This window comes from Stylophora pistillata, chromosome 4 (genome assembly GCF_964205215.1).
Source record: "Stylophora pistillata chromosome 4, jaStyPist1.2, whole genome shotgun sequence".
NCBI lineage: Eukaryota > Metazoa > Cnidaria > Anthozoa > Scleractinia > Pocilloporidae > Stylophora > Stylophora pistillata.
Window position 1 is genome coordinate 12,190,156 of NC_142522.1, and position 23,239 is coordinate 12,213,394.

Consider the following 23,239-nt stretch of genomic DNA (forward strand, 5'->3'; position numbering starts at 1 on the left):
CGCGAGACCACCTGCTAAGTCAAGGAACTGACCACCTGAACTTGACACCCTTTTTCCCTTCGACGCTTTTGGTTTTCGTTGATTGACACGGTTCGAATAGTATAGTACAGGCGAAGTTACGCGAGAAGTGAAACATTGCTAGGTATGAAAAGACTTCTTTACTGTGTTGTGAAGTGTTCGTGTGAGAACGAAGATAACGAAAAGGAAAAGTAGTGTTTATAGCGCCAAAATTACTGAGCAACGCAAATTCTAATCAATTCAGCAGATTGGACAGTTTGGTCAACTCTTGAATGCTATTTATCGATTTTTTAATAATCATTGTGACTCCATGTGCGCTTTGACAAAAATTTGCCTATGGCGGTACTAAATTAATTTTCTAATCACCCTAGCACGTTCGTATCGAGTTCGTTGCCGTACTTGCGGCAGGTGACGGCTCAGTTTTGGCGATTTTGTTTCCTGTTGTGGGGTGTGTTAAACGCATAGGGAACGTTTTTAGATCTTTGCTTGTAAGATGCGTTTGAAGACTCTACCCAACTCATTATGTAAACACTTTGTGATACGCAGACAATCATCTCCCGGTTGATAATTAGATATTCGGAGAATCAAATCTCGGCACAGTAGCCATCATCCCTGCGTCAGAGGATGTCCCAGTCTCAAACTTCTCATTTGAACTCAGCTTAGCTCTTCATGCTATCGGTAAGTACATAGTAAACAAGAAGAAATTAGTTTTACTCCACTACCCTCTTTGATTGGACTATAAATTTCGCGCCAAAACTAAAACTTGGTCACTTGCGTTTTTCCCGCGCTTCAGGACGAGTTTGCTCGTTGCTACTTCGAGTTCTCATTGGCTACTTACCATATATTTCTTTCTGCTGATTGGCTGGCGTAGTTACTTTGGTTTTGGGTTTACGATACTGCATCGAAGTGAGATCTAAGGACGTAGTAAGCTAAGAAACCGACGTTCAGTATACATAGGTCATATTCCAAAGGCAGCTACCCTTAAATTATGTTAAACATCGCGAAAACTTGTCAAGATGTTCGGGTTCAACGTCGGTTGGACTCTTTCCCTAAAGCGTAAAATCATCACAAAATGTTTATTAAGTGTTGATTTGTTATTTACCTGCATGCGGATTTACCGATTGAATATTTTGTTTGTTTGCTGTCAGGTCCCACCCTATTGCTGACCAGTTCGTTGGTCTGAAGCAGGCTTGGCAGCTCAGCCATGGATATATATTCAACTACTTGGCACCTTTTCCTTGGCGAGTGTTTTCTTCAAGGAAGAAACGTTTTCTATTTCATTCGGAAATAAAAGCTTATCGACGGCACCAGCGGGCCTTGTAGAATTTACAATATCTTGGTGGAAATTAATTCCTAAAGTAGGGGGGAATGGGGTCGGCTTCAATTGAGGAACCAAATTTTGCCTGCACAAGTATTCTTGATCAAAAATTTTCATGCTATCGTTTACAGAAACGGTAATTTTCCCAGAGGAATTTTTTTCAGTGTGTGTTACAAAAGAAAGTAATCTAGCTAGTGGAAATTGGCCTAATTAATATTATTTGGAGTCTGTAGAATTTGGGATACAGTAAAATTGTTAAGAATAGAATTTCCTTTCTTCTGAACTGACCCTCTTCTGTTTTGTGTTCCTAGCATGAATGAATACCGTTTGTCCAGCTGGCTTGGACAACAGGAGGATCTTCATCGTATCGTGTTGTATCAAGCTGACACGTTAATGTCTGCCTGGACCAAACGCTGTATAAGACAGGTAGGGTATTGGAAGTATTTTTTATTGAATTTATTTATTACGATTTAAAACGCTAATCTAATCTTATGGACATCAAAGAAACAGAAAGTATCTGTATCCGGAACGAAGGTTTGTCTTAACTGAGAAAATGGTGTTGTTTAGAGAAAACTCAATTTTGAAGGATGATCCGAAATCATTGTCCAATCGCTCCTTTACCTTAAGGAACTATTTACCAAACCAAACTGTGAGAAACTTGCTCTTAATGAGCGAGTGGCGAAAGAAGGCCAACGCCCGAAACTTTAGCTTTAAGAACTCTTTACGATAGTCAATTAACATTGTCAACTCAGTTGATAAAACCAGATTATTATGTTATACCCCTCACCGCCGCAGCACCACAGTTTCTTTGGAGACTTACCCCCTTTACTTTAATGAATCAGTTTTGTTGATTTTATTTAACTCTCGCACTAAGACAGGAGTTTTCAGTTTGAAGTTCGAGCGGTTGTAGTTTAAAGATTGACGTTGAAAGGAGTATTCTTTTAAAATAGACACTTAAGTTCGAAGGAGGTGTATTGCGGAGTGCATTGCTGGCGGAGTGGTCGTTTTCAGCATTTTCTATATTACAGAAAAGGAAAGCTGGCATATTACATGACTTTACAAACATGAAATAAACGGAAAGGCTCTTTAATTAAGATTTGGCAAGAAAACGAGCAGCGTGTTTCCAGAGGCCCTGCTATACAGTATTTCGGAGGAAATACAATCAGAACGGGCATATGCTTAAATTTGAAGTACAATACAATACAATAGAACGGGCTTGTGCTAAAATTTGAAACGCTGGAACTTGCCGGAACTCTGAAGCATCCCGGAACATATCAAAACGTGCCAGAACATCGCGGAATTTCAAAAAATAAAAATAAACATACAATTTGATTTAAAAAAGTTTAAAATTATAATAAAAGGAATAAAACTAAATTTGTGTGTAGCTTGCGTTCTTCGGGCGTCAAGTCCGCCATCTTGATTTACCAGTAACCTTGCTGTCGGAGTATTCAACTTCCAACATGGAGAATGGTAGGTTGACGTTTTCGTTTTATTTATTAAATTTTTTTGACAACTTGCGGTAGTCCGGCATGTTCTGGTGTTCTGGCATGTTCTAGCATATTCCAGCATATTCCGGTGTTCTTGTGTTCCTGTGTTCCTATGTTCCTCTTCACGTGTTCGTGGTTTTTTAGCATAAGGAAGCGTTTACGATCGATCGTAAGCTTAACCCTATGTAAGTTTTCGTGTGGCCTCTGTTTCCCGGTGAAATTAATTTCAAAGATATATTTCCCACACATTTAATCGTGGCATCCTCCACATTCTTTTAGCGTATTATGAAACTCTGTACGTTTCTATCAAAACGTGGAGGTTGAAAAATTTGTTCCCAGGATACGTAGCGCTTGTCCATTTACGAGTGCTTTCTTTACGACTGATTGTCAAAACGAATTAGAATTCAAGTACATAGCAAGACTCTGTCTCTTTGCAAAATAATGCTTTTGCATGCCAAGAGTCGATTCCTTGGAAAATCTCGCTTTTGTACGCTTTTGTGTCCAAGAATATAATTTCAGAGTCTGATATTTCAGCCGTGAATCGAATTGTATCGTGGTCGCTGTTTACCCGTCTTGCAAATTCTACTATGATTTCTTTGGTTGTGCCCAACAGACAGAAAACGTCGTCAATATCATCTTCCAAACTAGGGGTTTAGTTGTGATGTGCTCGATAGTATCTCTTTTCTATTTTTGCCATGAAAATATTGGCAAAAGCCACGGCCATTACCGTTCCGTGGGTTTTGATGAACAGTTTCCGGATAATATTAATAACGACGCGCAAAGCACATCGATTCAGCGTGGCGTTTTTTAATAAAAATTAGCATTAAGCAAAATGAACACTTTATCAAAACAATAGAAGCTGCTGAGGCCAGATGAATGGGAAAACTTGAACGCACGCCAAACAAGAGGTACTAGGTGGACCGTGTCTGACGGCTCTAGTAAGTAAATTTTTTTGTAAAAATACCTTTACATGAATTAGTTTAAAGCAATTCTGAACACTTCACCGAGAATCTTTACCAACGTTCAACAGGTAACTTCAAATCTTCATAGAAATTGGTAGTTTTGATAAAAACTGAAAAAATTACCAAAACTCTTAGGGGATGTTCGACCAACATCTTGAAAACTTGAAGAAATTTAAAATTCATAGACACATGGAACTGTTATATAAAGAAGTCACTAAAACTTGACAAATGTCTCAAGTGCGCATTTCTTAGAATATTTAGAGTCAATGGACATTCTCGAACAGTCGATTTATTTATTTTTTTTTTTTTGGTATAACAGTCCTTTGGATAAATGTATGTAAGAAAAAAAAAGTTAAGGAATCCATCGTCTTCGGGGTATGCATGGTTTAACTAAGCAGATATGCAAATTTTTGTGTTTCTTTCGGCGGTCACCAGAAACGTAAAAACTATCCTATAAAAACTTGACTTTGCCCTATAGTAGTATACAATCCTCCCGCTTTGAGATGGTGTGGTAATCGTTCAAATCTTTAGTAAAATCGTCCTACTTTCGCTCGCCAGCTGCACAAGAGACCAAAACTAATCTTAGTCTTCCACAGTTTTAAAGTTGATACCGGCACTGCGTTTCCCTAGGGGTGAATGAACCCTATCGTAGTCGTCGCCGGTGTTGAAGTTGATACCGGCACTGCGTTTCCCTGGGGGAGGAATCCTATCGTAGTAGTCGTCGGTGTTGAAGTTGATGTCGGCACTGCGTTTGCCTGATGGAGGAGGATGAGGCCTAAACTCATCCTGTGCCAAGACACTGTTGAAGTTGTCACTTCCCTAAAATTTAATTGGCAAAAAAAATTAACATCTATCTGAAGAAACAAATCCAAACAACGGGCTTACAAATAAATTCTAGAACAATCTACGGTAGTTAGAATTTTACCTCTTCGTTGAATGGTACCAACTTCGCAGCCTTAGAATCCATCCTTGGAATTACGGTGAGAACAAAGAGGGACGAAATCAGCAAATGGAACTTCATTTCTTTCAAATGTAGTGCGACCTGGTACAAATACAAATACAAATATGTATTTTCTGTGACAGGCTTACATCTCGCCGAGTCGCTTGAACACGCCAAGAGAATTAGCGCCGGCGGGCTACATCCAGCCGCGCAAGACCCAAGACTGTGTCATAAGGAACGTCAAGAGTTAATGTGCTCTTTGTTTATCCAGTTCTCCTGTATATTAAGTATTCAGTCATTCAGCAGAGGTATGACCAACACTTCAGGCCTTCATGAAATTTTACAGAACGTTTAAAGAAAGATTTTCAGCGTTAAGTGAGGATTCTAAACTTCGACCTTCACGGATTTGCGGTCTGATACTTAACTAACTGAGCGACAGAGAACTCGCTGGCAAACAGTGTTATTCAAAGCACTCGTAAGTTAAAGAAACGCGATAAAGATTTAAGAGTTTAAGGATGCCCAAGAGAAGTAAGGCTTTCTCCTAAATTACGCTTGTAAATAAACCTTACTTTCCTCTCTTTTCTTCACGTCAAAGCTTCGTCAAAGTTTATCGCAACTCAGTTCTCGTCGAAGTCCACTTTGTCTTTGCGAGAGGCCAAATCTTTAAATCTGCATGAGAGGAGACCATCGGTTTCCCTCATTGGCCGATGGGAAACAATAGCAAACGAATTCACAGGGAAAGTCGACATCTGATTGGTGACGGTTGAAGCATGATCATTAGCCACGCTTCCTGATTTTGCTGTAGCTAATATTTGTTTGGGTTTTTAATGAAATGAAAGGTCGTGAAAGCGTAATCACGGAATGTTTGTCTGTATCCAGACATTCGGTCTGTGATCACTAAAGGCTGACAGTTTCTAAAGAAACTGTTAGGAGCTGCGTCGGTGGGGGTAACTTAAGTTGAAAAACGCTTCGTTTTCCATCGTTTGTCGAGTGATTTAAACAAGTTCATTGTGTCGGTCGATGTTCCTACGTCTTTCGTGACATCCTCCTGGTTTTTCGTACATGGGGGCGTTAGGAAATGAAGAAGTCAACCGTGCAAGAGTTGTCTGTTTTCGGATCTCGTCAGGACACGTTAACTTTCAGAATGTTTATTGTTGCTGCTCACGTAGCAGAGGAGTCATACTTAACATTTACCAACAGAAGCTCACTTTCCATATGTTTAGTTCCATTGCCTTCGTTGGTATTTGGACTCGTCAATGATTAAAGCCAAAACTAGAAAAGGATGGCAGAATTAATTATTTCACATCAGCTATTTTAGGACTACCCTTTGCTTGATAAACATTTTCTACATTCAAGGCATTTCTTAGGTTCTTCCAATAACTTTCTCAAGGTTTGATTAAACAGATAGAACTTGTGTCGCTCGCTATGCAAAAAATTACTCATGATACCTTTATAATTGCGCGAGTATTTCGTGGTTCAAGGGTCATATACTGAACATAGATAGCCAGAGAAGTTATCATGGCTCCTGCGAACTTTTGAGAAAACCTTTCAACGCAACGAAATATTAATTACTGAGTAGCAACCCTTCGGGAGAGGTACCCTTAATCGCGTTATGCTGCAAGAACACCATTATCGTCAATAGATTGACCCCCCTTTACTGGTGATCAGACTTTTCTAACGATTGAACAAACTATTGCCGGAAGGTTACCACCGCGCCCAACTTATTGATCGACATTTAGCACTACAAACGTCACAAAAGGAGTTCCGACCGCACTCCATTCACTCTCACGTTTCACCCTCACAACCACTCAGTTAAATCCATCATTCTTAAAAACTTTAAATTACTTCAAAACGATCCAGAGACAGGCACTATCTTTTCGCAGCCTCCGCTCGTTTCATTCAAACGCGACAAAAACATAGGCAATTTTTTGTTCAGAAGTTCTTTTCAGACTAATGACTAACCAGGCACTTTTAAATGCACTCGTGCACGATGCTAAACGTGTCCTTTCATTCACAACACTGATAAAATATCTGGAACCAAACGATCCATTAAGATCACCGATCGCTTCACGTGCACCTCCGCCAATGTAATCTGTTGCATAACTTGCACTTATTGCAAAAAGATATACATCGGCGAAACAGGCAGAAGACTAGGTGACCGATTCCGAAAACACCTTCGCGACATGGAAAGGAATGACAAGGACACATCGAAACCAGACGCTAGACATTTTAATTTATCCAATCATTCTAAGCAACATATGGCAATCTGCGATCTTTCCTTACACTTAGGTAGCACGGAAAGCCGTAAAACTCTTGAACAAAAGCTCATCTTTCAAACCGGCAGTCTAAATCCCACAGGGATCAACGAACGCTTTTCACCGGATTCCAAAAGCTTTTCACGAACGCTTGTTTTTAATTTATTCATGTCTTTCTCGTTGCCATATTTTCACCAATAACGTAGCTCCATTTTCTGCCTTTAAAAGCACACACAACCCACAATTCCTCTATTCGCTCCGACGAAAGGCTAACGCTCGAAACGTCAGCTTTACAATAGAACGGGCTTGTGCTAAAATTTGAAACGCTGGAACTTGCCGGAACTCTGAAGCATCCCGGAACATATCAAAACGTGCCAGAACATCGCGGAATTTCAAAAAATAAAAATAAACATACAATTTGATTTAAAAAAGTTTAAAATTATAATAAAAGGAATAAAACTAAATTTGTGTGTAGCTTGCGTTCTTCGGGCGTCAAGTCCGCCATCTTGATTTACCAGTAACCTTGCTGTCGGAGTATTCAACTTCCAACATGGAGAATGGTAGGTTGACGTTTTCGTTTTATTTATTAAATTTTTTTGACAACTTGCGGTAGTCCGGCATGTTCTGGTGTTCTGGCATGTTCTAGCATATTCCAGCATATTCCGGTGTTCTTGTGTTCCTGTGTTCCTATGTTCCTCTTCACGTGTTCGTGGTTTTTTAGCATAAGGAAGCGTTTACGATCGATCGTAAGCTTAACCCTATGTAAGTTTTCGTGTGGCCTCTGTTTCCCGGTGAAATTAATTTCAAAGATATATTTCCCACACATTTAATCGTGGCATCCTCCACATTCTTTTAGCGTATTATGAAACTCTGTACGTTTCTATCAAAACGTGGAGGTTGAAAAATTTGTTCCCAGGATACGTAGCGCTTGTCCATTTACGAGTGCTTTCTTTACGACTGATTGTCAAAACGAATTAGAATTCAAGTACATAGCAAGACTCTGTCTCTTTGCAAAATAATGCTTTTGCATGCCAAGAGTCGATTCCTTGGAAAATCTCGCTTTTGTACGCTTTTGTGTCCAAGAATATAATTTCAGAGTCTGATATTTCAGCCGTGAATCGAATTGTATCGTGGTCGCTGTTTACCCGTCTTGCAAATTCTACTATGATTTCTTTGGTTGTGCCCAACAGACAGAAAACGTCGTCAATATCATCTTCCAAACTAGGGGTTTAGTTGTGATGTGCTCGATAGTATCTCTTTTCTATTTTTGCCATGAAAATATTGGCAAAAGCCACGGCCATTACCGTTCCGTGGGTTTTGATGAACAGTTTCCGGATAATATTAATAACGACGCGCAAAGCACATCGATTCAGCGTGGCGTTTTTTAATAAAAATTAGCATTAAGCAAAATGAACACTTTATCAAAACAATAGAAGCTGCTGAGGCCAGATGAATGGGAAAACTTGAACGCACGCCAAACAAGAGGTACTAGGTGGACCGTGTCTGACGGCTCTAGTAAGTAAATTTTTTTGTAAAAATACCTTTACATGAATTAGTTTAAAGCAATTCTGAACACTTCACCGAGAATCTTTACCAACGTTCAACAGGTAACTTCAAATCTTCATAGAAATTGGTAGTTTTGATAAAAACTGAAAAAATTACCAAAACTCTTAGGGGATGTTCGACCAACATCTTGAAAACTTGAAGAAATTTAAAATTCATAGACACATGGAACTGTTATATAAAGAAGTCACTAAAACTTGACAAATGTCTCAAGTGCGCATTTCTTAGAATATTTAGAGTCAATGGACATTCTCGAACAGTCGATTTATTTATTTTTTTTTTTTTGGTATAACAGTCCTTTGGATAAATGTATGTAAGAAAAAAAAAGTTAAGGAATCCATCGTCTTCGGGGTATGCATGGTTTAACTAAGCAGATATGCAAATTTTTGTGTTTCTTTCGGCGGTCACCAGAAACGTAAAAACTATCCTATAAAAACTTGACTTTGCCCTATAGTAGTATACAATCCTCCCGCTTTGAGATGGTGTGGTAATCGTTCAAATCTTTAGTAAAATCGTCCTACTTTCGCTCGCCAGCTGCACAAGAGACCAAAACTAATCTTAGTCTTCCACAGTTTTAAAGTTGATACCGGCACTGCGTTTCCCTAGGGGTGAATGAACCCTATCGTAGTCGTCGCCGGTGTTGAAGTTGATACCGGCACTGCGTTTCCCTGGGGGAGGAATCCTATCGTAGTAGTCGTCGGTGTTGAAGTTGATGTCGGCACTGCGTTTGCCTGATGGAGGAGGATGAGGCCTAAACTCATCCTGTGCCAAGACACTGTTGAAGTTGTCACTTCCCTAAAATTTAATTGGCAAAAAAAATTAACATCTATCTGAAGAAACAAATCCAAACAACGGGCTTACAAATAAATTCTAGAACAATCTACGGTAGTTAGAATTTTACCTCTTCGTTGAATGGTACCAACTTCGCAGCCTTAGAATCCATCCTTGGAATTACGGTGAGAACAAAGAGGGACGAAATCAGCAAATGGAACTTCATTTCTTTCAAATGTAGTGCGACCTGGTACAAATACAAATACAAATATGTATTTTCTGTGACAGGCTTACATCTCGCCGAGTCGCTTGAACACGCCAAGAGAATTAGCGCCGGCGGGCTACATCCAGCCGCGCAAGACCCAAGACTGTGTCATAAGGAACGTCAAGAGTTAATGTGCTCTTTGTTTATCCAGTTCTCCTGTATATTAAGTATTCAGTCATTCAGCAGAGGTATGACCAACACTTCAGGCCTTCATGAAATTTTACAGAACGTTTAAAGAAAGATTTTCAGCGTTAAGTGAGGATTCTAAACTTCGACCTTCACGGATTTGCGGTCTGATACTTAACTAACTGAGCGACAGAGAACTCGCTGGCAAACAGTGTTATTCAAAGCACTCGTAAGTTAAAGAAACGCGATAAAGATTTAAGAGTTTAAGGATGCCCAAGAGAAGTAAGGCTTTCTCCTAAATTACGCTTGTAAATAAACCTTACTTTCCTCTCTTTTCTTCACGTCAAAGCTTCGTCAAAGTTTATCGCAACTCAGTTCTCGTCGAAGTCCACTTTGTCTTTGCGAGAGGCCAAATCTTTAAATCTGCATGAGAGGAGACCATCGGTTTCCCTCATTGGCCGATGGGAAACAATAGCAAACGAATTCACAGGGAAAGTCGACATCTGATTGGTGACGGTTGAAGCATGATCATTAGCCACGCTTCCTGATTTTGCTGTAGCTAATATTTGTTTGGGTTTTTAATGAAATGAAAGGTCGTGAAAGCGTAATCACGGAATGTTTGTCTGTATCCAGACATTCGGTCTGTGATCACTAAAGGCTGACAGTTTCTAAAGAAACTGTTAGGAGCTGCGTCGGTGGGGGTAACTTAAGTTGAAAAACGCTTCGTTTTCCATCGTTTGTCGAGTGATTTAAACAAGTTCATTGTGTCGGTCGATGTTCCTACGTCTTTCGTGACATCCTCCTGGTTTTTCGTACATGGGGGCGTTAGGAAATGAAGAAGTCAACCGTGCAAGAGTTGTCTGTTTTCGGATCTCGTCAGGACACGTTAACTTTCAGAATGTTTATTGTTGCTGCTCACGTAGCAGAGGAGTCATACTTAACATTTACCAACAGAAGCTCACTTTCCATATGTTTAGTTCCATTGCCTTCGTTGGTATTTGGACTCGTCAATGATTAAAGCCAAAACTAGAAAAGGATGGCAGAATTAATTATTTCACATCAGCTATTTTAGGACTACCCTTTGCTTGATAAACATTTTCTACATTCAAGGCATTTCTTAGGTTCTTCCAATAACTTTCTCAAGGTTTGATTAAACAGATAGAACTTGTGTCGCTCGCTATGCAAAAAATTACTCATGATACCTTTATAATTGCGCGAGTATTTCGTGGTTCAAGGGTCATATACTGAACATAGATAGCCAGAGAAGTTATCATGGCTCCTGCGAACTTTTGAGAAAACCTTTCAACGCAACGAAATATTAATTACTGAGTAGCAACCCTTCGGGAGAGGTACCCTTAATCGCGTTATGCTGCAAGAACACCATTATCGTCAATAGATTGACCCCCCTTTACTGGTGATCAGACTTTTCTAACGATTGAACAAACTATTGCCGGAAGGTTACCACCGCGCCCAACTTATTGATCGACATTTAGCACTACAAACGTCACAAAAGGAGTTCCGACCGCACTCCATTCACTCTCACGTTTCACCCTCACAACCACTCAGTTAAATCCATCATTCTTAAAAACTTTAAATTACTTCAAAACGATCCAGAGACAGGCACTATCTTTTCGCAGCCTCCGCTCGTTTCATTCAAACGCGACAAAAACATAGGCAATTTTTTGTTCAGAAGTTCTTTTCAGACTAATGACTAACCAGGCACTTTTAAATGCACTCGTGCACGATGCTAAACGTGTCCTTTCATTCACAACACTGATAAAATATCTGGAACCAAACGATCCATTAAGATCACCGATCGCTTCACGTGCACCTCCGCCAATGTAATCTGTTGCATAACTTGCACTTATTGCAAAAAGATATACATCGGCGAAACAGGCAGAAGACTAGGTGACCGATTCCGAAAACACCTTCGCGACATGGAAAGGAATGACAAGGACACATCGAAACCAGACGCTAGACATTTTAATTTATCCAATCATTCTAAGCAACATATGGCAATCTGCGATCTTTCCTTACACTTAGGTAGCACGGAAAGCCGTAAAACTCTTGAACAAAAGCTCATCTTTCAAACCGGCAGTCTAAATCCCACAGGGATCAACGAACGCTTTTCACCGGATTCCAAAAGCTTTTCACGAACGCTTGTTTTTAATTTATTCATGTCTTTCTCGTTGCCATATTTTCACCAATAACGTAGCTCCATTTTCTGCCTTTAAAAGCACACACAACCCACAATTCCTCTATTCGCTCCGACGAAAGGCTAACGCTCGAAACGTCAGCTTTACAATAGAACGGGCTTGTGCTAAAATTTGAAACGCTGGAACTTGCCGGAACTCTGAAGCATCCCGGAACATATCAAAACGTGCCAGAACATCGCGGAATTTCAAAAAATAAAAATAAACATACAATTTGATTTAAAAAAGTTTAAAATTATAATAAAAGGAATAAAACTAAATTTGTGTGTAGCTTGCGTTCTTCGGGCGTCAAGTCCGCCATCTTGATTTACCAGTAACCTTGCTGTCGGAGTATTCAACTTCCAACATGGAGAATGGTAGGTTGACGTTTTCGTTTTATTTATTAAATTTTTTTGACAACTTGCGGTAGTCCGGCATGTTCTGGTGTTCTGGCATGTTCTAGCATATTCCAGCATATTCCGGTGTTCTTGTGTTCCTGTGTTCCTATGTTCCTCTTCACGTGTTCGTGGTTTTTTAGCATAAGGAAGCGTTTACGATCGATCGTAAGCTTAACCCTATGTAAGTTTTCGTGTGGCCTCTGTTTCCCGGTGAAATTAATTTCAAAGATATATTTCCCACACATTTAATCGTGGCATCCTCCACATTCTTTTAGCGTATTATGAAACTCTGTACGTTTCTATCAAAACGTGGAGGTTGAAAAATTTGTTCCCAGGATACGTAGCGCTTGTCCATTTACGAGTGCTTTCTTTACGACTGATTGTCAAAACGAATTAGAATTCAAGTACATAGCAAGACTCTGTCTCTTTGCAAAATAATGCTTTTGCATGCCAAGAGTCGATTCCTTGGAAAATCTCGCTTTTGTACGCTTTTGTGTCCAAGAATATAATTTCAGAGTCTGATATTTCAGCCGTGAATCGAATTGTATCGTGGTCGCTGTTTACCCGTCTTGCAAATTCTACTATGATTTCTTTGGTTGTGCCCAACAGACAGAAAACGTCGTCAATATCATCTTCCAAACTAGGGGTTTAGTTGTGATGTGCTCGATAGTATCTCTTTTCTATTTTTGCCATGAAAATATTGGCAAAAGCCACGGCCATTACCGTTCCGTGGGTTTTGATGAACAGTTTCCGGATAATATTAATAACGACGCGCAAAGCACATCGATTCAGCGTGGCGTTTTTTAATAAAAATTAGCATTAAGCAAAATGAACACTTTATCAAAACAATAGAAGCTGCTGAGGCCAGATGAATGGGAAAACTTGAACGCACGCCAAACAAGAGGTACTAGGTGGACCGTGTCTGACGGCTCTAGTAAGTAAATTTTTTTGTAAAAATACCTTTACATGAATTAGTTTAAAGCAATTCTGAACACTTCACCGAGAATCTTTACCAACGTTCAACAGGTAACTTCAAATCTTCATAGAAATTGGTAGTTTTGATAAAAACTGAAAAAATTACCAAAACTCTTAGGGGATGTTCGACCAACATCTTGAAAACTTGAAGAAATTTAAAATTCATAGACACATGGAACTGTTATATAAAGAAGTCACTAAAACTTGACAAATGTCTCAAGTGCGCATTTCTTAGAATATTTAGAGTCAATGGACATTCTCGAACAGTCGATTTATTTATTTTTTTTTTTTTGGTATAACAGTCCTTTGGATAAATGTATGTAAGAAAAAAAAAGTTAAGGAATCCATCGTCTTCGGGGTATGCATGGTTTAACTAAGCAGATATGCAAATTTTTGTGTTTCTTTCGGCGGTCACCAGAAACGTAAAAACTATCCTATAAAAACTTGACTTTGCCCTATAGTAGTATACAATCCTCCCGCTTTGAGATGGTGTGGTAATCGTTCAAATCTTTAGTAAAATCGTCCTACTTTCGCTCGCCAGCTGCACAAGAGACCAAAACTAATCTTAGTCTTCCACAGTTTTAAAGTTGATACCGGCACTGCGTTTCCCTAGGGGTGAATGAACCCTATCGTAGTCGTCGCCGGTGTTGAAGTTGATACCGGCACTGCGTTTCCCTGGGGGAGGAATCCTATCGTAGTAGTCGTCGGTGTTGAAGTTGATGTCGGCACTGCGTTTGCCTGATGGAGGAGGATGAGGCCTAAACTCATCCTGTGCCAAGACACTGTTGAAGTTGTCACTTCCCTAAAATTTAATTGGCAAAAAAAATTAACATCTATCTGAAGAAACAAATCCAAACAACGGGCTTACAAATAAATTCTAGAACAATCTACGGTAGTTAGAATTTTACCTCTTCGTTGAATGGTACCAACTTCGCAGCCTTAGAATCCATCCTTGGAATTACGGTGAGAACAAAGAGGGACGAAATCAGCAAATGGAACTTCATTTCTTTCAAATGTAGTGCGACCTGGTACAAATACAAATACAAATATGTATTTTCTGTGACAGGCTTACATCTCGCCGAGTCGCTTGAACACGCCAAGAGAATTAGCGCCGGCGGGCTACATCCAGCCGCGCAAGACCCAAGACTGTGTCATAAGGAACGTCAAGAGTTAATGTGCTCTTTGTTTATCCAGTTCTCCTGTATATTAAGTATTCAGTCATTCAGCAGAGGTATGACCAACACTTCAGGCCTTCATGAAATTTTACAGAACGTTTAAAGAAAGATTTTCAGCGTTAAGTGAGGATTCTAAACTTCGACCTTCACGGATTTGCGGTCTGATACTTAACTAACTGAGCGACAGAGAACTCGCTGGCAAACAGTGTTATTCAAAGCACTCGTAAGTTAAAGAAACGCGATAAAGATTTAAGAGTTTAAGGATGCCCAAGAGAAGTAAGGCTTTCTCCTAAATTACGCTTGTAAATAAACCTTACTTTCCTCTCTTTTCTTCACGTCAAAGCTTCGTCAAAGTTTATCGCAACTCAGTTCTCGTCGAAGTCCACTTTGTCTTTGCGAGAGGCCAAATCTTTAAATCTGCATGAGAGGAGACCATCGGTTTCCCTCATTGGCCGATGGGAAACAATAGCAAACGAATTCACAGGGAAAGTCGACATCTGATTGGTGACGGTTGAAGCATGATCATTAGCCACGCTTCCTGATTTTGCTGTAGCTAATATTTGTTTGGGTTTTTAATGAAATGAAAGGTCGTGAAAGCGTAATCACGGAATGTTTGTCTGTATCCAGACATTCGGTCTGTGATCACTAAAGGCTGACAGTTTCTAAAGAAACTGTTAGGAGCTGCGTCGGTGGGGGTAACTTAAGTTGAAAAACGCTTCGTTTTCCATCGTTTGTCGAGTGATTTAAACAAGTTCATTGTGTCGGTCGATGTTCCTACGTCTTTCGTGACATCCTCCTGGTTTTTCGTACATGGGGGCGTTAGGAAATGAAGAAGTCAACCGTGCAAGAGTTGTCTGTTTTCGGATCTCGTCAGGACACGTTAACTTTCAGAATGTTTATTGTTGCTGCTCACGTAGCAGAGGAGTCATACTTAACATTTACCAACAGAAGCTCACTTTCCATATGTTTAGTTCCATTGCCTTCGTTGGTATTTGGACTCGTCAATGATTAAAGCCAAAACTAGAAAAGGATGGCAGAATTAATTATTTCACATCAGCTATTTTAGGACTACCCTTTGCTTGATAAACATTTTCTACATTCAAGGCATTTCTTAGGTTCTTCCAATAACTTTCTCAAGGTTTGATTAAACAGATAGAACTTGTGTCGCTCGCTATGCAAAAAATTACTCATGATACCTTTATAATTGCGCGAGTATTTCGTGGTTCAAGGGTCATATACTGAACATAGATAGCCAGAGAAGTTATCATGGCTCCTGCGAACTTTTGAGAAAACCTTTCAACGCAACGAAATATTAATTACTGAGTAGCAACCCTTCGGGAGAGGTACCCTTAATCGCGTTATGCTGCAAGAACACCATTATCGTCAATAGATTGACCCCCCTTTACTGGTGATCAGACTTTTCTAACGATTGAACAAACTATTGCCGGAAGGTTACCACCGCGCCCAACTTATTGATCGACATTTAGCACTACAAACGTCACAAAAGGAGTTCCGACCGCACTCCATTCACTCTCACGTTTCACCCTCACAACCACTCAGTTAAATCCATCATTCTTAAAAACTTTGAATTACTTCAAAACGATCCAGAGACAGGCACTATCTTTTCGCAGCCTCCGCTCGTTTCATTCAAACGCGACAAAAACATAGGCAATTTTTTGTTCAGAAGTTCTTTTCAGACTAATGACTAACCAGGCACTTTTAAATGCACTCGTGCACGATGCTAAACGTGTCCTTTCATTCACAACACTGATAAAATATCTGGAACCAAACGATCCATTAAGATCACCGATCGCTTCACGTGCACCTCCGCCAATGTAATCTGTTGCATAACTTGCACTTATTGCAAAAAGATATACATCGGCGAAACAGGCAGAAGACTAGGTGACCGATTCCGAAAACACCTTCGCGACATGGAAAGGAATGACAAGGACACATCGAAACCAGACGCTAGACATTTTAATTTATCCAATCATTCTAAGCAACATATGGCAATCTGCGATCTTTCCTTACACTTAGGTAGCACGGAAAGCCGTAAAACTCTTGAACAAAAGCTCATCTTTCAAACCGGCAGTCTAAATCCCACAGGGATCAACGAACGCTTTTCACCGGATTCCAAAAGCTTTTCACGAACGCTTGTTTTTAATTTATTCATGTCTTTCTCGTTGCCATATTTTCACCAATAACGTAGCTCCATTTTCTGCCTTTAAAAGCACACACAACCCACAATTCCTCTATTCGCTCCGACGAAAGGCTAACGCTCGAAACGTCAGCTTTTGTAATCGTTATGGTGGCCAATTTACCATTTCAACTTTGTTGATATATCCAAATTATTTCGTTACCCCTACCGACGCAGCCCCAAACAGTTTCTTTTGAAACTATCACCCTTTATTGCCGGAGGGGGTGGGAGAGAAAGAGAAAAAAAAGCATGGCTCCCCACCGCTCCGATAGAGCTTACACTGGTGAAAATCGAAGGTCGTTGTCCTCATACTGACCTGTGCTTTCACTTCTTTTGTACTAAATTCCGCCACAGTGATAAGCTAAGAGTACTATCACAAACATCGAACGCGAAGCGTTCTGTACCCTTTCGTTTGTATAATTTAATAGAGAGTTTTTTTCTTTATTTCTTTTTTAATTTCATTCTTTATTAATTTACCGCATTATATCGTTTCCCTTTTCAGGCAGATTTCATTGTTATTGTTGGCGTGGCAGACGGAAGCCCAGCAGTTGGTCAGGTATCAATTGAAGTATTTTCATTTCGTTTTTATCAGAAACTCTACTCATGTTTTTAACAAGTTTGTCAGTAATTGAGGACTTTTTCGTTTTCTCTTTACTACGCTTTCTCACTTGGACTTAAAAAAAAAATTGCGGCCCTCACAAGGACCGCGGAGCAAAGTGTAAAGTGGGAGGGCTGACAATTGAAAATAATTTTTTCATATTGAAAATCGAAAAAAGGAATAAAATCATTGTAATTGTTTTTCTTCTTAGCGCAAAAAGTGGGGGCGGGGGTGCAAAAAACTGGTGGGGCCGCGGCCCTACCAGTCCCTCTCCCTCCGCGGCCCCTGCCTCAACCATACTCGGTCAAGATTTATTCAGTCCCGTTTTCCCGCGCTCCAAGCAGTCTTCTAAAGCGGTGTGGTTAAGAACAGTTCGGTCTTTAATCACGCTTAGGAGAATTTATATCCTGACAAAACATACATACCACACCAGTTTTGAGCGTACTTCCCTTCAGTGTCGTTAAACCTAAGGCCATTCCATCTCCATCAGTTACGTTTCCCCACGCTTCAATCCGGTCGAGAGTGAATGTTTTGAATTCCTGTTGGCTCGTCACGATAATGTCTTTGGTTTTGACGGGCTGTTTAGATTACTTTAGTTTTGGTTTCGGAACACTAAAAGTGTCCCATATTGTGGCGCAAGAAACAGTTTAAATGAATTAAACTCTTCAACTCTATGAAATATATACTTAGATGAATATATATGATTTCAACTGTACAATGTTAATGTTTAGACTAGATATAAAGGTCTGATGTATTTAAAATGTTTGTTTGGCAGAGTTTATCTTATTTCTGTATGACCTGATCATTCTGTGACATTTGCCTCCCTTTTTAGCTTGAAAAACAGCTGGAGAATATTGGTGTACGATCCCAAAAGGAGCTTATTCTGTTGCATCGTGAGGATGGCGCTAAAGGTTTCCGTATTTCACACACCGTGGATTGGTTGAACGCGCGCGGCTGGATCTGCGCTCATCATCATGTAAGACCACGTTTGATCAAGAGCAATTCATTTTGAAACTAGTGTAGGAAATAATTCGGGTTTGCTTTGGGTTGAACTTTCAACGCTTTTTGATTGGTCGTGAACTTTCGCATCACCCTCTCGACCAATCAGATGCGAAACTTGGACAAAGCAATTCTTGTTCCCTCCTTTTTTCCGCGCATCCGGGTGTTTGCTTCTTTCAACTTTGAGTTAACAGCGAGATTTCCTCTGTGCTGATTATCGGGTATGATGACTTTAATTGAGATTTTCCAGCACCCAATACACTAGAATACATTAGTTCAAGTATATAGTCACTTTCTAACGAGATGTAGTGGTTTCACTACTCCTTGTTTATTGCTGGACCCGTATTCATTGCTTCCTTACTTATTTTTTCCAGGTTCGATGCGCTAAGAAAATCTTTGGACGACGCCCCTTGTCTGAAAAGGTAGGAAGGGTTCATAACTACCGTAATCCTCAATTTATTAGCGTGGCCTTTTAGATTGGATGGGTTGTTCATGTGTCATTTATTCATGTTCTCTTTATTTCGTTTCAGTACGCACAAAATCCTGCAGCGTACCCATTACCAGAAGGGTGGGTGATGCTCTACCTTGATATTACTGTGCGAGCGCGTTTTAACCCACAATACAAAGTGATCACACCAAAGTAGGGTATTTGAAAATACCAAAAAGAGCCAATGCGCTCTCAGAGTTAACGCACGTGGCCGGAGTAAAGCGCGAGATAAAACATGTCATTAAGTTGCCCCTGTATTTACTCTGAAGATGGTAGTCATGAAAACGCTAACGCAGCTCTCTTAAAGAAAGGGAAAGCACCTGGGATGTGTGCTGTATTTATATGACAAGTGTGTTGTGGGAATGAAATTCGAATTGTCTGTAGCGTGAGTCCGTTGAAAAATGTAACGCTTGTGATAGCAGTAGCAAAGCTAACACGAGCGATAATGAGGTCGCGAAGATCCGCACGACCAATAATGGGGTCTCTTCCTTCAGTTAAATCACCAATAATCGATTATTGCAATCTGATTATTTACTGGTAAATCATTTATTAGATGGAGAAAGAATTGGTTAAAAGTAAATTCAAATCATGAACTATAAAATGACCTCTGTAAAGTGCATAAATTGTGTGAGGAAGATGAACCGTTGAAATGGAAAGCATAGCACTGAGGGTGGCAGAGATAATTGATCTCTTGAAGTTTCGGTGTGCTTGTGAACTCCAAGTTAAGGAGATATGCGTTTAATTAATTTGGTCCCTTTGTACTCGAGGGAATTAAGCTCTTAACATTGGGAACTTGTGAGGTAATAATCAGGAGAAATAGGTAATCATGAGAAAAAACTTTTCAGTGTTTGCACAACAGTCATTGATTTATTTGATATTCAAATAATACCTTTTTCGGAAAATCACATGGCATTACCTCGAGAGAGTCTTCGTCGCAGCTGTTATATTTAAGTGATATATTAAGTACAGTCAAACTTTAAAGTATCAGTAGGACGGAATAGAAATAGCCTTAACGATGCTACATACAGCAATAATAGAGCCGTTCTCTCCAAAAGTGCTTTCTTTTTCTTTTTCCTTTTTTTTTTTCTTTTATTTTAATTTATCTTATGAAAGGCTTGACTGTTGGAAATAGTCAGTAATGAGTTTATTCAGTAACGTACTCACTGACAGTTGAAACCTGACTCTTCATCAGTCGATCTCAGGACGTGGGTGCCGCAGTAGAGTGCTGAGTGAGGGGAAGGGGTCCTTGTCTCTTTACACTTTCACCTACCCGTCGCTGCCTGTCCTGGCCGTTTTCGTCGCAGAGACAATTCAAAGCGAGTTCGTGAAAAAAGTGCGGTGTTGACCGAACAATTGAAGCGACTCTCAATCAGCCTTTTGTAGTGTTGACAAGGTGGGGTTCATAGATCTGTCATCCTCAATCCCGCAAGTGAATCGACAAATGTATTCAGTTAAATCTAGAAATGGCAACAGCTGTGAAAGACATTTCTAATTTCTGAGCTAAAGATTCAGAATACCGTTTCTGTTTCCTAGTTTTTTCATGCTCAATTCATATCTTTGGTCTTTAGATGTTCCATTGTAAGATGGAATCCACCTTTAGGGTTTCCCAGGCGTTATTGCCTCAACTTAAACGGAGACGAGTCAGTGCATGAATACCTCCGTAACACCAGAAGTGCAACGTGACTGCTCATCAAAATCACCGGGAATTGTCGTAGAAAAGCAAACAAATAAGCTGTATTTTAACAGACACTGGGCCCAATGCGCTGGAGTTCCACGTGACGAGATTCTGTGTGGACCCATAAAACTCGAGAGTTCTCAAAAGCCGACTCAGCCTCCTTTCCTTCACCAGCATGACGTGCCTTTAAACATCTTGTTCAGCCCAGACACTCCAAAATACAAATCCATGTGCTATTGGACATGTACTGGATCCTGGATCAAAGGAGTGCCGAAGGACCATCAGCATGAAAAGGGCCATCAACAAGAAACTAATTCTGCCTTTCTTTAACAGATATGAATTTTCTATCAAATTTGCAATTGACTCTCAGTTTGGTAAAACAGATGGGGATCAATCAAGGAAAATAATAATTAACACAGGCTCTAGAGTCGGCGTTAAGAAATTTCCCTGCAGAAATACTTTCCATGGACGTGCTGAACAGCACTAAAATGACTTATTCTGTAAATACAGTGGTTGCCTTCCCGCGACATTACCTAAGCCAAACAAATGGCTCACTTACTTGCAATTTAACGATAGGGCATATCATGGCTTCCTCTGTAGTCAAGGAGGAGTGGGTACCTTTGTTGTGTGTCACAAGTGACATTTGCAACCCAAATGAATACTTGGTTATCACAGATGCGGACTCCGCTATTTATATCAACAGTACTAAAGACCAAATTCCTAAGATAGACTACTGGTCAAACCAAACTGAGTCTAAAAACGGATCAGTTGTTCCAATAGGTGATGTCCACGTCTGTCGAAAAAGCCTCAGATTGTCATGTTCTGGTGTCTTAATTCAGCTCAAGGAAGAGGAATACGTCATTTTAGGAAACGGATCCCTGTACAGGAATGACTCAAAAGCCTTATACGGCATTTATGACTTCATGATGACAGACGGAATGGCTACAATCTGCATCATCCCTTCGTCTGCTAATAGCAACACTTACACGGCAATTCTGGTTTGAACCTACATTGGAATCGGTCTTTCCATTGTCTGCCTTACGCTTGTCCTTCTCACCTACTCCATTTTTAAAGAACTGCGTACCTTACCGGGCGTTAATTTAATGAATTTGTCCATCTCTTTGCTTTTCGCGCATTCCCTTTTCATGACGGCGGGTGCGACTCAACGGCACCAGATTTGTTCATCAATTGCCGTTCTAACCCACTATTTCTACCTTGTGTATTTTACTTGGATTTCAATCATCGCATTTGATACCTACTACACTTTTTCCACAACCTGTCGCACCTGTTAAAGAACAGCAAATCGGAAGCGTTGCTTCCTTGCGATTGGTTGGATTCCTGCCCTTTTGTTTGTTGCTATTTCTTACTCTCTTGACCAATCAGGTTTGGTTGCTATAGGATACGGTGGCGCGAATCACTGTTGGATCAACAATACCAAGTCTAACATTTTTGTTTTTGTCATCCCGGTGGCTTTTTCCATTTTGCTAAATGCGTTCCTTTTCTCGTTGACAGTTATTACCATTAACAAAATAAAAAAGCAAACATGGGTGGTTGGAGACGCCGCAAACAATCGAAGGCACGTTGTGTTATTTGTAAAGCTGGCAGTCTTGATGGGGTTCACGTGGATTTTTGGATATCTATCGATTCTCGTTCCTAAATACTTTGATTATCCATTTGTTATATTAACTCACTTCAAGGAGTTTTTATTGCTTTGGGTTTGTGTTCACAGCCAGAGTGAAAAAAATGTACGGCGCGTTGTTTGTAGCCAACAAAGTATTATCATCGAAAGCACAAACTCGCAATACTCAGATATGGCAAAGACACAAACAGTCACGCCAATATTAGAGATCTAGCAGCGTATACTTGTGTTGCAATTAGCAGACGAAGAGTGAACGTTATTTTCGCTTGCTCTCAGTCATGACGTAATGTTCAATCGCTTTTCTTTTAACATGATCAAGCCTCTGAGAATTTGTGCGTAGCTGTGGACAAATTCCGCTTCCATACGCTGATCATTAAAATGCCGATGTTCTTTTAAACGTATTTCTATACCTTCTTAGGTATCTGACATGAACCAGTGACTTACAACTAACATATAAAAGGTTAACACTTTCTTCGTTTGTTGGTATTGTAGGAAGATTAGTTCCCCTCTGTCCGGCAAATGTGCCACTATGTATCGTAAGTACCTACTAGATAAAACGTTATATGTAGTTACAAGACATGTGCATAATGCCGACCTATTTTGGGCATGTTCTGCGCATCCTCTGTAAATAAGGGCGCTTTAATAAATTATGGAGGTCGTGGGAGGAGGTGCGGACAGCAGCAACCAATCGAGAGGAGTGGAAAAGCTCTGTGAAGGCCCTATGTGCCACGAGGCATGAAAAAGATTGATGATGAATGAATTATCTATTGTAATGACTTTTCATCAGCCACTTATTGTTGAATTACCGGCAATAGCTGGCTTTGATAAAAGAAAGTTGGAGGCACTTCAGAGGAAATAAACTTGCTTTATCATTTCACTTCAAAAGCGACAAAAACATAGGCAATTTTTTGGTCAGAAGTTCATTGCAAACTAATGATCAACCCGGCACTTTTAAACGCGCTCGCGCACGATGCACAACTTGTCCTTTCAATCACAACGCTGAAAAAATATCGGGACCCAAACGATCTATTAAGATCCCTGGTCACTTCGCGTGCACCTCAGCCAACGTCATCTATTGCCTAACTTGCAATTATTGCAAAAAGCTATACATAGGCGAAACAGGAAGACGACTAGGTGACCGATTCCGAGAACACCTTCGCGACGTAGAAAGGAATGACAAGGACGCATCAAAACCAGTC

The 23,239-nt window shown here is 40.1% G+C and overlaps 2 protein-coding genes across 3 annotated transcripts; one reads left to right on the forward strand and one right to left on the reverse strand.

Annotated features, from left to right (window-relative positions):
- The first annotated feature begins 48 nt into the window (after nt 1-48).
- On the forward strand, nt 49-22,556 carry LOC148732504 (patatin-like phospholipase domain-containing protein 7). Its single transcript, XM_088757232.1, has 7 exons — nt 49-142; nt 565-696; nt 1,167-1,762; nt 17,145-17,198; nt 18,073-18,216; nt 18,614-18,661; nt 22,533-22,556. The coding sequence occupies exons 3-7, from the start codon at nt 1,649-1,651 to the stop codon at nt 22,539-22,541; spliced, it is 369 nt and encodes a 122-aa protein (XP_088613358.1). The 5' UTR covers nt 49-142; nt 565-696; nt 1,167-1,648; the 3' UTR covers nt 22,542-22,556.
- Nucleotides 4,055-14,919, reverse strand: LOC111334065 (uncharacterized). Of its 2 annotated transcripts, XR_016000083.1 has the most exons (9): nt 14,763-14,919; nt 14,179-14,295; nt 10,908-14,072; nt 10,029-10,731; nt 9,445-9,561; nt 6,174-9,338; nt 5,295-5,997; nt 4,711-4,827; nt 4,055-4,604 (listed from the first exon to the last, which is right to left on the reverse strand). XR_016000083.1 is itself a non-coding variant. In XM_088757233.1 (3 exons), the coding sequence occupies exons 2-3, from the start codon at nt 4,804-4,806 to the stop codon at nt 4,368-4,370; spliced, it is 333 nt and encodes a 110-aa protein (XP_088613359.1). In that variant the 5' UTR covers nt 4,807-4,827; nt 5,295-5,451; the 3' UTR covers nt 4,055-4,367. The 2 variants fall into 2 exon arrangements, 1 of the variants encoding a protein (XP_088613359.1); XM_088757233.1 differs by lacking the exons at nt 6,174-9,338; nt 9,445-9,561; nt 10,029-10,731; ... (1 more) ...; nt 14,179-14,295; nt 14,763-14,919 and having other exon boundaries at nt 5,295-5,451.
- Nucleotides 22,557-23,239: the final 683 nt, after the last annotated feature.